Genomic DNA, 17,745 nt, shown 5'->3' on the forward strand with positions numbered 1-17,745 from the left:
TCATGCGTAGATTGTTTAAATAAAGTCTATTTTTATAATTTGTTATTGTTTACTTAACACAATTCCCTGATAATATAAAGTAATAAAAAGACAAGAGTTAACACGCGTAAAGTTCCGGTACAAAGTGACGCATGAAGAGGCGAGGTACTTTGTGGAAGATAGCGCTAATCATGCGAAGATTGTTTACGTTTTGTTTAAGTTTATTTTTGTAATATGTTATTGTTTACTTCACATAATTCTCTAATAATTGATATAATAGGCAGTTCTAAGGTTGCTGGCCACAACTGACGGTAAGGGCCGGCGCCCACTGCCGGCACGGCATGGCAGGGCAGAGGTTTTTATTACTAATGAAGTTATTTTGAATCTTATTTCAATCAGTTTAGAATTCAAGTTACTTTATGACGATGCCGCGACGTGTTGCAGGACGCTGCAGCATGACCCGGCACACCGCGGGATGCGGCGGCATGACGTGTCTTGTTGTTTCATTCCAAGGGATGCCGCGGCGCGCAATTGCATCCCGCGACGCGTATGCGTCACTTTGGGGTCGAGGAATTATGATTGCTAGCTAGTTGAAATAAGGTTGAAACTTATGTAGCATTAGTGGGGCTTTTAGCAGGATGTCACGACATGCCACTGAATGCCGCGGGATGACGCAGCACGCCGCGGGATGCCACTGTACGTCGCGGGATGCCATTGCACGCCGCGGGATGCCATGCCGTGCCGTGCCGACAGTGGGCGCCGGCCCTTAGGAGAGGCCTACGTCCAGCAGTGGACATCGAAAGGCTGATGATGATGATGATGCAGTTCTAAGATAAAAAGAGTTGAAACACATCAAGTTCCGGAACAAAGTGACGCAGGAAGAGGCGAGGAACTTTGAAAGACACATGCGTAGATTTACTGAAATAAAATTTTATTTTTGTACATAATGTGTTAAGTATTGTATCATTATTTCTTTGGTGAGAATCCCTAGTAATAAATTATTATGAGCGAACAAGATTCTATAGATGTTTAGTTAAACAAGGTGTTTGACGTCGAATGCGTGACGCGGGAGGTAAGGCAGTATATGGATAATGGACGACACGCGTGAGTTGATTGTTTAATATAAATTATAACTAAGTATGTATTTTTTAATATTAATATAATTATGGACTTGAATATATTAGATATTATTTATTAAACTAGTTATTTTGTAATAAAAAACGAAACAACGCGTCTTCAGTAGTTGTCACACATGAAGACGCATCACGCAAAACACTTCATGGAAGATAGAGCGTCCGTAAAAACTTAAATCTACTTATACGAATATAAATTAACTAAATTAAGTATAAGTTTTATTTATCGTACTTCTTTTAAAAAAATAGTTTATGCAGAGTTTGCACAAATGGTTTTAATTTTTGAAACATGAACAATTTTTTTAATCGCGAATTTTTTTTTGTAACGTATTTATATTGTATTATGTATACAATCACATATCATATATTATGATTATAAGATTTGATATGTTATAGGTGTAAAGAAAAGAATGTTTAAATAACTGACTTGTTATATTTAACTTAATATTAACTTAAATCTACGATGTAGGCGCGGCTGTAGTCGTAGTGGCCGGACACCTCGAAGAACGAAGCAGTGAGACAGCTAGAATAAAAATAAAAATCAAATTACTAACATATCTCGCTCGCCTTCTAAAACAAGGATAATAAAAAACAGGTCCTAAAACAAGTCTAACTGGATATAGAGTTCAATTGCATTTTGATATAGGTTTATTATATTCATAGTGTTACCCGATCGCGATGCAGCTTTTTTTCGTTGTTTTATGTTTTACCTTTTTTTTGAGACAAACAATTTTTTTTGGACTGAATAAATTCACATTTATATTTTCAACATTTCACGTAGTTAGTAGTTATTTACATTTCAATACTATAGGTACCATACCATATCACATACAATACCTACCTACATCATCTAAAGTACAGATTAGTTTAACCATTATGTACATTTAATTAGCCAGTTTGCCTGTCTTTTGGAATTTCGTTATTTCATCTTCCAAAACATAATAAATTAAAGAAATAATATTCAAGGAAAAAACACATTATAAAAACATGATATTGAAGCCAATTATAATATAGATTATAGAGCTTAATAACTTTATAGTCGTCTCAACGAATGTTTATAAACAATGTTTTCCTCAAAGGTGATAACGTAGCATATATTTATTAATGCCAGTTAAAATAAATAAGCGTAAGTTTATTAATTATACACAATTATGATACTAATAGATGTGTTTGGAGTAACCGCTCGTGATATTTTCCCCCAAGTTTTCCTGTTTCATACAATACACTAATTAAAATAAGCCCCGACTAAAACGATTGTAAAACACATAATATGAGGCTCAATTATGACCAAGCGCGGATCCAGGGGGGGGGTCATGGGGTCATGACCCCCCCCTGGCTAATTTAATGATTATCTTTTTTAAATTTACAACTTAATACTGTTCAACATGATGTTTTTATTGACTTTTGAGACATAAAAGTAATATAAAACAATTAGGTAAATCAATTACAAACGGAAGAGAATATAACAAAAATTAGAGGAAAAGTTAATTAGGGTCGACCTGTGGTCGTGATTCAAGGGCAAAAAACAGGTTTATCGATTTTTGAAAAAACCTATAACTGCGGAATAAAGTTATAAGTAGTAGGTTATTAATTTTTTTACTACAACTTTTGCACACTTTTCACACAAAACCTCAAATATCGAAATATCCCAGTTCGTGATAAGACATAAAATACTAAATAGCAATTTTTTTTTAATAAACAATAGAAAATTACGACAAAAAAATCGGCCAAGTGTGAATCGGACTCGCACACCGAGGGCTCCGAGCAAACCTATTTTTTAATAGGTTGTATCTTACAATTTTATTTAAAGGAATTTTTTCTTTATCTTGTGCTATAAGTCGTTGCTTTTATCCAAATTTCAAGATTGTGTTCACGGGAAGTACCTTGTAGGTTTGTTGTTGTAGTCATGAAATGTAGTACAATGTAACATCTTATAACGCAGACTAGCTAGCCCGCGGCTTCGCCCGCTTTGTCTAAACCCTTATAAAATATATACTAATTAATACTATTCCTCTTGAATCACTCTATCTTTAAAAAAACCGCATAAAAATTCGTTGCGTAGTTTTAAAGATTTAATCATACAAAGGGACATAGGCACAGAGAAAACGACTTTGTTTACTAATTGCGAAAAACATGAATTTTTACTTAGATTATTATAAAAAAAAATATTAAATAAAATTTTAAACTTACAACCCTGTTACTCATGAACGCTTACATGTATTAAATTGATATTCATGCCAAAAACTCAAGTCTATGATACCTTTAAGCTATAATAAAATCAAACTTCTATGTCAACGAATCAGAAGATACAGCCGTAAATGCCGAAAAATTTCGCAAATTTCGACATTCGCAAGGGTATCAAAACTCAAAACCTACAGGGTACTTTCCGTAAACTCAGAATCTTGAAATTCGGTACGAAGTAACATCTTATAGTACAGATACAGGAATAATTGTAAAAAATATATATTTTTTAATTAAATATATATCTTGAAAGACCAAGACCCTTTTTCTCAGGAACGCGTGGAGGTATCAATCTGAAATTTATACCGAATAATCAAATCTACGGTTCCTTAAAGCTGTGAAAAAATCAAACTTATATGCAGCCGTTTATGCTGAAAATTATCGCAAATTTCGACATTATCGGCAAGGGAATCAAAACCTATATTGTACTACTTCCCGTGAACACAGTCTTGAAATTTGGTTAGAAGCAATGTCAGCACAAATGGAGGAAAAATTGCTAAAACATACATTTCATGCTTATCAACATTCTCAAGTGTCACCAGGAATCAAAACCTACAGGGTACTTCCCGTGAACACAGAATCTTGATATTTTGTAGAAAGTTACGTCTTTTATCACAGATAAAGGAAAATTTGCAAAAAGCATAAATTTAAAATTAAAAATGTTTGTACGGAACTCTTGGTTCGCGAATCCGACTCGCACTTGACCGTTTTTTTTTTTAATCTACGTATCAATTAAATTATCAAAATATAGCTTTTGTAAATTGACCACGACTATGTGACCCCCCCCTGGCACTAAAGCTGGATCCGCCCTTGATTATGACACGACATTAAAATAATAATACTTTGTGGCAAGTCTTGTCTAAGATGTATAAGCTACCTACAGCTGTTTGTCTTGTTTGAAAATCTACGTATTTGATCCTCTACTCTTATCAGGAAAGAAAATAGCTAACGAGTAACGACGGTTAAAATAATTAAAAAAAAATAAACTTGCGATACTTACTAACTCCACACAATTGTGCACAAGAGAGCCTGCCAGGATTGTCGTAGGTTTGGCCGTTAGATCCACAGACTGGGTTGTATTCAGCTGTTACTGGGCAGGTTAGCAAACAGTTCTGTATTTCTGGAGATTGGGTTGTTACTCTGAAATCGTGAGGCATTCATCAATTATTAAATTTAGCGTTTATTCGGTTGTACCAATATTTACACGATAGCTAATACCGAACATGTCATACGGATTTTCCCCGCGTGTGTCCAAACCACATTTACGCTGAGGTCAACAAAAGAAGATTACCTAAGGTGAATCTTGTAGAGTCAAGGTTAAAAATGTATTATCATTATTTATCACAGTTGTCGTTTAGCAACTCAAAAACTAGTTAGTTACATAAATAAAAACAGAATTCATAAACAATTTTGATATCTTGTAAATAAACTATTAACTGTTTGATAAAAGTTGATCATAGATCAACTTTTATCGGTTTTTTTTTAGATTTTTAACACTTCGTTCAGGACTCGGTATCGAATAAAATTTAAGATATTATTATTGTTAGTATATTTATTTTTGCAACCATACATACCATCTCCACCTAGTTATATTATTGAATTTATTAAATAGAAATAGGAATAATAGGTACCTGGTACATAAGTTAGGCTACCAAGTACGAATTGAGAATTTACATTTTTAAAACGTTTGACAAAAATGCTTACCCGTTACTTGGGGCTTGAGTGGTTGGAGGCTGTGTAGGAACATTCGGTCTCGTGTTTGGTATGTTATTTTGATTCATGTTTGGCCTGTTATTTTGGTTCATGTTGGGCCAGTTTTGATTCATATTCGGCCTGTTATTTTGGTTCATGTTGGGCCAGTTTTGATTCATATTCGGCCTGTTGTTTTGATTCATGTTTGGCCAATTTTGATTCTGGTTAGGATAAAAGTTGGGATTGAATTGGTTGTTTGGTCTCCTCCATGGATCAAAGTCGGGCCTGTTCCAGCCGTACCTGTCTTCGAGATCCTCTTCACTCGAATCAGCTTGACGTCTGAATCTGACGCCGCATGCTGCGTAGCTGACCACAGCTGCGGAATTTAAATATTTTTTATATCTTATTGAACTAAATGGAGTATAAATTGTTATCTCGTACTTTATAGTGCTTGGACACCTAAATACAGCCTATACACCTAGACCAAGCCTCAATACAGATATCTTTAAAATAAAAATAAACTCCAGGAAACATCCAAACTTACGAACTAGTAAATTATGTAGGTATATTATATTATGCTTATAAATGAAATTGTACCAGTAGTTAGTTCATTGCCATATAACAAGGTAAGATTTTTTGGATTGGTCCTTTAGAATGATATGTAAATTATGAATAAATTGTCTTAATTTGTATGTAAATGTTTATTATATTCAAAAGCGAAATGATGGCATATGTTTTTTAAGTTATTTAACCTGCAGGGGTCCTAACTCCTGTAGAGATACCTAATATGCTCTCTAGGTAATAACTTGTGTTTCTTTTTGTGTGAATTGTTTTTTTTGTGTTGCCTCTTAAATAAGCTTAGATAATAGTTTACACTGTAGACTACATAAATCGGAAATTGCGAAAATGTAGTTATTATTATGACCATTTGTATAATATAACCTGTATTATGTTTACTTTACATAACAATTCCAATTTGAATAATTATTATTATTGTCTACTAACTACTTTATAAAGAAACAAAGAATTATTCAAACAATAAATTAACATCTTAGTGTATAGAAATTATTAGAAAATGCTATAATTATTAATTCATAAATTATCTAAATATTTATGATTAATATAAGTATGATATATATACTCTATATTATGTACTCACCAAGTAATATTAAAACTTGTAATTTATCCATATTATAGTTACACAAATTTAATAAATGAATTAATCGTTCAGCGGTCAGACGCGGTACTGATGTCAACTAGCCTCTACTGTGTTTATAAATGAATCTTGTCTCGACATTTTACTCCTCCGAATGAACCTTGTTTATCGTGCTAGTGACGTATTTTTATCGATAACTATTTTACTCTATAAAAAAGTGTTGACTGGGATTGGGGACATTATATTAACATCATCCACACGACCACATCATCATTATTATTTATTTATTGAAATTATTATTACAAATTATTACTTACAATAACTTATGTCTAAGTCCCACAAAACTGCACATGCAGTTTGTCTGTGGGATCTTTTGGAACGTCACCTATGGAACGGGTTCACTAATGGGGGGTTGATGACATTTTATAACTAAATAAATCATCATCTGCTTGTTGGTACTTAGGTAGTTACTTGTACAGTTAAATACTAAAAACCAAAGTTTCTTTTACATTAACCACATTTTCAAATTGAACAGTAAAACTTATAAGAAGACAAATGAATTAAATTAACGTCCATCAAAACAAATACTTACGTAGTTTAAATCTTAGATAGGTACATTTTATATAACAAACTTTAAACTATTGTACCTAGGTACAATCATGCAACAAAGTCAATAAGCATCGATATTTATAAATAGGTTTCCACAACACTATTCTTCAGAGATCAAGAGACAAACCTATAACGTAAATTCCCGTATGTAGATATTTCTTAGTTATCCTGTTTGTAAAAGGGGTTTGAACCAGGGTTTTCAAAATGCATAGTTTTAACGGAACATCGTTTAAAAGTAACTTTTTCGTAAAAGCTTCAACTAAAAATAAAGTTATAGGATGACAATACATCGTGTTTCATATCGTGCTTGTTAGCTGTTGTGTGATGTGCTTACAAATTTTCCGAATAAATAATACCTACCTAATTCAAATTGGTACAAAAGAAATCCTGTATACTTACCAAAATTCAAGTTATATAGAGCTGTATTCAGAAAATAATTGATGTGTTATTGAACTCCGTACCTAATAGGTAGGTAGGTATAATACAAATTTAAAAAGGCGGTCGATGACTATGGGCCTTACATACATTAATCATCGAAACAGTGGAATCCTGTATTGTATTGTATCTTTTAAGTAAGCATAATAATTTGGAAATGGTAAATATTTGTTCTTATTATCGGTACCTATCCAACCTTTAATTTAGAAATATTTAACTAACCTAATACAACCATCTGTAAAAATTTAGCAAGTCGAAATTCAAGCAATTTCTAAGGTTGCAATGTTTTGTCTATATATTTTCTCGTGTATTTTTAGTTATGATATCCTGATCTGAAATTAAAATATTCTAAGTCTACTCACTAGGTACTATTTCTATTATCACCTCAATTTTACTACTTGGTTGCATATTTTCATTAAAAATCATTGAGATACATCGACGATGTTGCTTTATTAGTGTCCTGATATGATTACAATAATTATAATATTATACCATTTAATAATTATTATTTTATAATCTAGTTTCTTTGTTTTCGAATACTACTTGCGCGTAATTTGCTATTGCTTATCGATAGGCGAAAAAAAAAACATACAGTACTTAGGTAAAAAATACCTACTGATAGTAAGCTTTGCCCGGCGATTTCTAATTTACTGTAACTTGTATTAGAGCCCGAGACAAATACTTTCATCCACTTTTTACTTAAACCTCTTTTCCAATGTATGGTAATACAATACAATATACAATAAACGACTATGGCCAACTTATCAAATGATCTAAGATGGCCAACGTTGTTTCCTGAAATTTCAATATCAATAAAAAAAATCCAAATCTGTGCTGACTGCTGAGGATTAGCCGTGACTGATTTAGCGTAAAAGGCAGGCAGACAGTTTTTATAATATTATGTATAAATAGTTGTGTTTGTATTTTGTTCAGCATATTAATATGTACTTAGTAAGTACTATTTAAATAAAACAAAGTTAAAATAATATCAAACAAATTCCCACGACATGATACATTTCAAAATGAGCAAAACCAAGGTTGTTGGTTCTTGGGAAATTCTATGATCTAGCTAGTAGCTGCTGACGTGTTGTATGATTGCGTCGTAGTAATAATACACCTGATGCACCTCGGTAACTGAAGTACTTACCTACGTCATTCTTACTATGACCATTATGACTTACAACATAATAATTAATTATTATCTACTAACTATCCACCCTGGTTTCTCATGCTAACTTCTCGACGTAGATGCTTGCGTTGATTTTCGCGAGCATTCATTTTTATTATATTTTGCGTCATTTCGGTAAGTTTTTGTATTTACATCCTATTATATGGTACAACATAGGGTTATCAACCTGAAATGCTTGAGGAAATAAAGTCATTTAATTTGATTTGTACTATACACTATACTGTACCTTTCCGCAAATTGCAATCCACCTCAAAAATCCCTCAATAGAAAGCCAGATGATGCGCAAATTACGATTTTAAGATTAATAAGCACATTTTGAAGATTATATTAATCAGTTAAAGTTAACTACATCCAAAATGGTGATAAGATAACAATTCCCTAACTTTCTATATATTTTGTAAGTGAACATACCGTAATTCGGTTCGTGAAATACAGATAAGAACCGAGCCAACTCACAGTAGTTACTAAAGCTTTGATAAACTTCAAAGAATTTCACGTTTTTCTCATTAAATAGCAGTTGCATCTATTCGCTAAAACAATAACGTAGGCATGAAATAAAAACTTCCATATCTTTAATCGTTCAGTTACAAAAAACTGAGAAATGGTTGTATTCAAAAATTACGCCTATCAAAAACATCGATTGAATTTACAAACACAAACAATAAATATTGACCGTCAATTAACAATCGTGGAAAGAATACTCATTAGTCGCTCATATGAAAGGCACTGTTGTTATCGGTTGTACGTCCTCCGGCCGTGGCAAAGGTTATCAGTGGCACACCACTACCACATCCCCCCTTTCGTCCATCCCAAAGCGCGCACGGAACGCTACTGATACAGTTAACCAATAAATCCCTCTCAAACAACATTGCGGTGTATTCGAATATCGAATAAAATTTAAATCACCGTTCTCTTTTTTTTTCTACATCGTTCTATAGACTATAGAAATAAGAAAAGACAATAGAGTTAGTTAAAGACTGTGTGTGAATAGACAATTGTGTAACGGTTGCTTTTGGACGGTATTTAGTGGAAATGAAAAGCTGGAGGGCATTTTTGTGCATAATAATACTCGTTGGTGAGTCAATAGTTTTTAGAGGTGCATTTGTTTCGACTTCAGTGACTACATACATGTTTTTCTTTTAAAAGTTAGGGTAGATTTGGAAATAGGGTTACAATATTACCACAAAAAAATTTAAGTTTTCTATGGTAATTTCTAATATTCATTCATACAAATACATTAGTATATAGGTACAGAGTATAATTTAAAACTTTATATAATTTTCTTTATGCTTCCTAAATACATTCTGAAGTAAACCGCATACAAGGATGGGCGTGGTAATCAACTGGTCAAAGTAACTTCGTAACATTCGTAACAAAACTTCCAAAACGCATATTAATTAAACTTATCTGCTATGATAAGTACCAATTAGTGTCCCTTTATCAGCACAACGATGTATACAAAGGCAAACACACGCAGCTGTAATGTTAGACCGTATGGCGACTTGCTCCTAGGGTTATCGGGCAACACTGCCGAGAGGTACTACCTCTACATTATGCGTGCGATACGATGAATTTGGTTGTATTTTTTTGGTAATGTAGGTACCACAGATTACTTAATAGTTACTTCGTAAATTGTACAGAAAAATATTGTAAACAATGGGATCAATCTCAGATTGCCGATAATGTTTTACCGTTTTTATGTGACATTTATTTAAATTTTCCATTGATTTTGACATAGATAATAAAATATCTAATATATACCTACTTGTTGAAATTATCTCAGTAAAGTAATTAACCTATGTATAAGCTTTAGTTACCTAACATAGTAAAAATGTACCTTTAGCTCTACAAAACACTGGCGTACCTATTGATGCATCATGCATGCCACCAAATATAATATATCTATTGAGATACATTTGTTGATTAAAAATGTTTATCGTATATGATGGAAAATTATTACAGCACTTTGGCTAAAGCCATGTAATCAAATGGAAACTTCCTCATGAATCACCAGGAAACAAGATAAATTTTATTCCCACGCTACATTCACACAGTAGTATTAAACAAAGTATGATTTCAATAGCTCTAATTTTATCAAACTCACTTTTTTTTTCTATCGTACCTACATAATTATTATTATAATAATTGACGACATAAAAGCGAGCAAGAGCCAAGAGGCCTTCATTGCCTCTACAAATGTTCATGGGTCAAGAAACCACCAAAGGCTCTTTAGCCTTCCATACGATATTTTTCAATTTTTTATTTCCTTTTGAGTTATGAGACTGTGTGATTTTTGCATTTCACTATCTGCATGGAAAATAAATATAGTGTGGGTAGTATGAATCGTAGACTTAAATTTGGCAAAATAAAGCAGTGGGTAAAGCATAACTAATTCATTCCATTCCATTTCTGAAAAAAACCTTTATATTACTATCTTTGTATAGCACCTTGTGCAGTATGCGTAACAAAGTGCGTAATGAACATTAATAAAATAAACATAATATTCTAGCTATTAGATAGCACATCTATTCTATATATACATATAATAAATCTGTAGAAGGGTCAATTCTGTACATTGAAAATATTGAAAAAATAAATAGCAGGGGGTGTTACTGGATCGATACCAAACCCAAATATGTGATTAAAAAATTTTTTGTCTGTCTGTCTGTCTATCTGTCTGTCTGTCTATCTGTCTGTCTGTCTGTATGTTCAGGCATCACGTGAAAACTAACGGTTCGATTTCGATGAAACTGGGTATAATTATACCTTATTATCCTGGGCGTAAAATAGGATATTTTTTATCCTGGAAAAATACGTAGAAAAAAAATTAATCCTAATTTTTCAGTTTTATCCATAGACGTTGTTGTGTAGAACCGCGAACACACGTTGCGTATTATTATAGGCCTAGCCGTATTTGGGTCCAATAGATATTTATAAGATGTCATTGTCAGAGTTACTCAAAATGGAGAAATAAAACATCCACGCGAAGACCGACATCCGCGCAGACGGAGTCGCGGGCGGAAGCTAGTACGTAATATATCCATTATCTAAGTCTAAAGAAACTTCGATCTTCTGAATAACCTTTATATCGCTCTTTGAACGTATTTACATTTCACTGATTCAAGCAGAGATTATTGGATTAATTACCTACCTTCTACGTAATTTTATTAAACTCATTTTCACGTAATCGGATATTAATATATTCACTTTCGTTACATGATTTCTCGGATTTGATTTCCCCAGTGAGAAAGAAAGAAAAGTTGAATAAAAGAAAGAAAGAAAGAAAATACATTTAATCACAAATACCTACAACATTTTAGCTTACAACTAATATATTTTAAGAACAATAGAAAATAAAAAATAAATATTACATCAGATATATTCTAGTATTTGGTCAGTATTTGTGATAAGGTGGACTACTCAGCATTTGCCTCTCCGTATAAAAATGCAACTATTAGACAAACCTTAAATCAATATTTTAATGTAGAGTCCTTACGCTTCTGAAAATGGATTGCCATCGTTATAGGCTAGGAAATAAGTTAAGAATTGGTGAACAGAGTAAAGAAAAGAATTCCCCACTGATGGTACAGAACTTATTTTATAAGATTCTACTAAATAACTTAGCATTTCACGCCGATTTCTATCGAAGTCTGTGTGAGTATCTTCGCTGGTGCGAGCTGGCCAATTTCTAGCCTTTTAGAAAATATACCTATGATCAACATTCAACACACATTAAAAATACGAAATTCCTATAAAATCTTGAACAGGCATACCTGATGGCTGATAATGCCGTTACCTAACAAAAAAAGTTTACTATACGAAGAAAGATAAAATATATTTTTCCATTTGTAGCAATTGTTTACAAAGTATCAAGTATGTATTATCTAATCAATATTAACTTGTAAAACAAAACTGTGCCTATCTAATTGATGCATTCGGCATTGCAATTGGTCATCTATAAATGCGTAATATGGATGAGATCACAGGAAAAGTTTCGGAGAACAAATATTATTGATTAGATTATAGAGGGTCACACGAAGTCGGCGACAAAACAATAATGGAATAAAACAAACACAATCAACATTGTTTGTGTTCTAATTATTTTATCGGTGTAGGTATGTAGTTTGACTTGCAGATTTCTACGTAAAATCATATGGAGTGTAGATTTTCTGACTATCACTTGATACAATAGCGTTTTAGAATGAAGGAATGATAATGATGAAGAAAATAGGTATGATGCGAGAAGTTGGTCTTCTATATTTACAAAAATTTATAGTTTTTCGTGATTGATTTTAAATTAGAATCTTTATTATCATAAATAGTGTTGCCCAAATTCAGTCTTGGTCTTGCGTCTTGCGTTTTTGCAAGACCAAGACCAAGAACAAGACCGCGTATTTTTAGCAAGACCAAGACCAAGACTGACCGTGCAAGACTTGAGCAAGAACAAGACATAGCCTGCAAGACTCTTGCGTCTTGCAGCTAGGACTTAGCGCTATTTCACTGAGTAGTTAGGTGTAACAGTTCGGTGTATAAATAGGTAGGTACGCTTAGGAATTCTATGAGACGCAAAAAACTGTATCAAAGAATATGAAAAACTGGACCTATGCGCATTACTAGTTATTTATTAATCTGCTTGATCTTTACTATGGCTATGTTAATTCAAGCTCACAATGTTCCAATTCTAATACGTTTTTCTAAGATTTAAAGTAAACTTTAATAAATAGTAATAGACTAATAGGTAATTGCAAGACTTGCAAGACTCTTGCTGCAAGACCAAGACCAAGACCAAGACTGGGAGCGCAAGACCAAGACCAAGACCAAGACTAGGTGTATTGGCGCAAGACCAAGACCAAGACCAAGACCAGATGTATTGGCGCAAGACCAAGACCAAGACTGGCTAAGTCTCGTCTTGTTCTTGCATTTGGGCAACACTAATCATAAACGACTCCTAATATTAATCCAGTTTAGAATTTTATAATTCATCATCATATCTTAAATCTTTATTACAATTTAAGTGTCTTTATTTATATAATTTTTTCAATTCAAGTCCTTCAGAATTATGCTAGATATGTGTTATCGATACACTACACAACAAATTGCACGTTGCTTTGACACAAAATCTCAACTTCCAGCATTGCACGAAGCGTCCACCGCGCGGCTGCCCGTCCTCAGGCCGATATACATAAGAGATGACAACGAAATCCAAGTGGACCCAGAAGTCCGTATACCGGCGGAGCTAGTCCGCGCGCGGGTGCGGGAGGGGGTGCCGCCGCCGCTGTGCGCGGGCCGCTGCGCCGCGCCGCGCGCCGGCCCGGTCTGCGCCTTCGACGCGGCGGGCACAGCGCGAACCTTTGCCACATTGTGCGAATTGGAAGCGGTCTCGTGCCGTGAAAGTACATGTAAGTTTACGAATGAACTATTTATATGGGTATTGGAACGGATAAGTTGTATGAAAGACTCCGAAGATGCTCTGAAACATTGAAAAAAAAATGCACTGTCTCGAGTAAAAGTAACGCTGGAGATGTAATTTGGCAAATTCAATTCATTAAGAACTACGAAAGAATGATCTACGCCTGTTTACACTAAAAGAATTTGACATAGTGGGGTTAGAATGAGCATTCGCTCGTTTGATGCAAATGCACCGTAATGCAGGAAGATCGATAAACTACAACCACCAACGATGTTGGGTAGGACAAGATATGAGTGGAGACTAATTATTTAGAGTTCCATTGTATCATAATCATGTAAATAAACTTTCATCTGTCCATAAATATGTTTATGAGTGACTAGTGACTACTGCATCTGCATCGGTATATGAATGAAACAAATATATATTTTACATAATGCATTTTTCGTAAAATAGGTACATACTACATACCTATATATATTTAATTCAGGTGGTGTTATTTAAGCATATACTTTTTCTTGGAACTTTTACAGCATTCCTTAGTAAAATGGAAGCCTTAAGAAGTTTCGTATATTTTTTCCTCAAGTTCTTAATTTTATTATTCTTCCTTCTTAACTTTTTGCGGCATTTTTCAAGTTCGTTTTTCATTCCAACATTTTGAGGTGTTTCCAACATTGACTCTATATCAAGAGAAGTATCAGGAGATTCGACTTTCTTTTTATCCTTAACCGGTATGGCAATCTGTAAGCAACATCAAAATGATAAGAATATAACACCAATAATACCAGCATAATAAACTACTATACTAAATAAAACTTCCAGTGGTTCATGCAGTAGGTACAGTTAGTTACATACATTTATCATGAAAAACATACAAAATACATACAATTACGTATTTGACAAAATGCTCTTCTAATCTCGCAAGTTTCTTACCAATATGCTAGGAACAGCCGTTTTCCTAATACGTTTTATGCCCTGTGAAGTGACATACATGTCTTTGTCCAAAAAATGCTCAGAACAAACGACGCTTGAACTATTCGGCTTAAAATTCTCTTCACACCTTTGTTGACCGACGATTGTTGTCCATTCTGCACATTTTATTGGGTCACGAGGAAAACTAAAAGATGAAAAGTTTTTAATGTAACTTTGCACCAAAGGGTGTTTTTCCACCAGAGAAGTGCGAGGATGCGTAGCGAGGGAAGTGTTTGCAAATAAACAATACTATTGCTTCAAACGCTAAATGAAGCAATATGATTGGTTCTTTCAATAATTTCCATTTTATAATCAATAATTAAAAGCCTTTCTTACCGAAAATACGATATGCCATCCTTTTTTAATATTTTTGAAGTAATATTTTTACAATTTTTCAAAGAACATTTCGGCATATTTGCCGCCGTGCTGTGCGACCAGACACGAGCGACACTCAATCACTCAAAGACTACCCGAAAAGAGCGCACATAATATTAGAACGTTGCGCTCATTTTACTCGGACGGACGTTGAGTCTTGAATGTGCATAGCTATTGGTTTTGTAACACGCTTTTATTAAACCTGTAACCAACTCCTTTAAATCGATTTTGACCCACCCTTCACAGATTCAAACTTGATAAACCTAACTAAAATCCTTATTTCATAGTCTTGGTTGCATAAAGAAGAAATATAACAAATAAGATCTTGGCAAATATGAATTATTGATTGATCTTTAATAAAATTTACGGGTGAATTTTGATGAAAAAGTTAAACAAAAGATGGAACATTTCTAAAGGACTGAAGGCTTTTTTTCGTGAATGAACTTGAAAGTGCAGAAAAATTCAGAGTTGGCGGAAAGAAATTCCAAATAACATCCCTAAGCTAATAATATATATGTACATACATTACCGTTAGTACATTACCGTCAATGCCTTTTTCTTTATTTTATCATATAGAAGCTTAATATAGCACCAAGTATCTCCACTGGCATAAATCATCGGCCATCAAATAACTATATTTAGACCAAAAGATAAATGTAACCTATATTTAGGAGACAATTCCATAAATACATATTTTATTGGTCTCGATAATATCTAAGTATATTTCCTCAATAAATCAGATATGGTTAAATTGTAAATTATAAATCATTGTAATAATGAAAAATAATTTTCTTAGATTCTTTAAGAATAATAAATAATATTAATATAATATAATATTGAACAAGACGCAGCGTTTTGTTTATTTTTAGGGGTATAAAAATATTAAAATAAATTGTCATTATTTTAAGTACAACAAATCCAAAATATATTTTAAGATCATAGATAAAAGGCATGTTAGCAAGCAATGCATCAGCTAGCTGCTTGCTAGCATCAGAAAAATCGATAGGTTCCCAGCTCTCTTACAGATACCAACCAAATTATAGTCCGCGAATATTATAGTCCACGGAACACACTAGAATAAAAATAGGAACATAATATTTACTACCTACATAATAATGGGTTATCTTAAATGCGCATATGCGTTAACACATGCTTAACACAAACTCACGGATAAGTTATCTTCAAAGATAAAAGGGGAGGCGGGTACTTAGCCTACACATTTGTAAATACTATACTATATTGGGGATAAGGTATTGGGTATATATTATGTACCCATGTGTACCCATATTTTAAACATTGACTTTAAAAAATAGAACACTATCAGATCAATTTCTATTCCATTTTGGTAGTAGTATTGAGCAATATTTGATGAAAAAAGTGGGATCTGCAATTGCACATTACAAAATTTCCTAAAATCTGTAAAAAATTGATCTTCCGAAATATTTAAAATGATGTTATTCTTGTTTTTAATTAATATTTAACTTTTTCAGATTATGCCATCACGAGTCTTGGAGAGTGTTGATTATTTACTAAATTTAATCAACTGCAAGAACATGACATTCTTCGTCCATCAAAATCATATTTATAGATACCTAAGTAATAATTTAATACAGCCATCATTTGGCTATAGGTACTTATTAGCAATTCATGCCAAAATTAATCATGTAAGTAAGTAATTTGTAAAGCAACGTTTGCAGTAAGAAGATATTTTTTTTAAAATACCTTATTTTCATTAGATGTTTTGTGTAGAGCTACCGTATTGATATATATGTATAATATTTTACCATGTAAACCTGTGCCATTTCAACGTACCTAAGTATTTTTATATAGCTTCTTACTATTCTAATTAAAATTTTAGATTAAAAAAAAATATGATATTATTAGATAGATATCGTTCTACCAACTATATATACCTTTCATAATTAAAATTAAATATCTTATAGCTTACAGTAAGTAATTCCATTTGTACCTAATTTTATATAACTTCATGCGATAATTCTCATTTTGTGAAATCAAAAAGTATTTATTAATTATGTATTATTTCGGCCTATTGAAAGTTCCTAAATTTAAGTGTTTTTAACTATGTGTTTATTATTATTGTCTGTCTTAAAAGTGTAGTATTAAGATACAATCTAGAGTAAGTAAATCCCGTTATTTATTGTACTAAGTATAAAGATCAATGGATTGTATCGCGACACCAGTTAGTGTATGAGATTTCAATAAAACTTTTTGCTAAATTATTGTATTACTTATTAGCCTACTAGATGTTCATCGTTCCTCCTATATTTAAAAAAAAAAGACGGGTTGCACTCCGGGAGTGCCGGCAGAAGTGAAAACTTGATTATTAACGTTCAGCATGTTTGATATTTTGGAATGGTATACGTCTTACGCATGGAATATAAGGGCTAAAAAAAAAGTCCGTCTTACGCTTTTTCGATCAGGCCACGTGTCCTGACGCGAGTTTAAGATTTTATACCCAACGCCGCTAAAGAAGTTTTCACTTCAAAAATCACATAAGGCGTTAATAGGGGCTAGCGACCTTGGCGACGATTTACTA

General features: G+C 33.0%; 3 protein-coding genes across 3 annotated transcripts; 1 reads left to right on the forward strand and 2 right to left on the reverse strand.

Annotated features, from left to right (window-relative positions):
• Positions 1–1,525: 1,525 nt before the first annotated feature.
• Positions 1,526–6,346, reverse strand: LOC123696880 (circumsporozoite protein-like). The gene is made up of 4 exons (XM_045643262.1): positions 6,205–6,346; positions 5,058–5,421; positions 4,354–4,493; positions 1,526–1,635 (listed from the first exon to the last, which is right to left on the reverse strand). The coding sequence occupies exons 1-4, from the start codon at positions 6,233–6,235 to the stop codon at positions 1,571–1,573; spliced, it is 600 nt and encodes a 199-aa protein (XP_045499218.1). The 5' UTR covers positions 6,236–6,346; the 3' UTR covers positions 1,526–1,570.
• Positions 6,347–9,183: 2,837 nt separating this feature from the next.
• On the forward strand, positions 9,184–17,425 carry LOC123696853. Its single transcript, XM_045643231.1, has 3 exons — positions 9,184–9,509; positions 13,567–13,833; positions 16,679–17,425. Exons 1-3 carry the CDS (start codon positions 9,467–9,469, stop codon positions 16,708–16,710), a joined length of 342 nt encoding a protein of 113 aa, XP_045499187.1. The 5' UTR covers positions 9,184–9,466; the 3' UTR covers positions 16,711–17,425.
• Positions 13,800–15,332, reverse strand: LOC123696852 (THAP domain-containing protein 1-like). The gene is made up of 4 exons (XM_045643230.1): positions 15,150–15,332; positions 14,775–14,958; positions 14,313–14,582; positions 13,800–13,904 (listed from the first exon to the last, which is right to left on the reverse strand). The coding sequence occupies exons 1-3, from the start codon at positions 15,224–15,226 to the stop codon at positions 14,328–14,330; spliced, it is 516 nt and encodes a 171-aa protein (XP_045499186.1). The 5' UTR covers positions 15,227–15,332; the 3' UTR covers positions 13,800–13,904; positions 14,313–14,327.
• Positions 17,426–17,745: the final 320 nt, after the last annotated feature.

The sequence above is a fragment of the Colias croceus genome, chromosome 13 (genome assembly GCF_905220415.1).
Source record: "Colias croceus chromosome 13, ilColCroc2.1".
Lineage (NCBI taxonomy): Eukaryota > Metazoa > Arthropoda > Insecta > Lepidoptera > Pieridae > Colias > Colias croceus.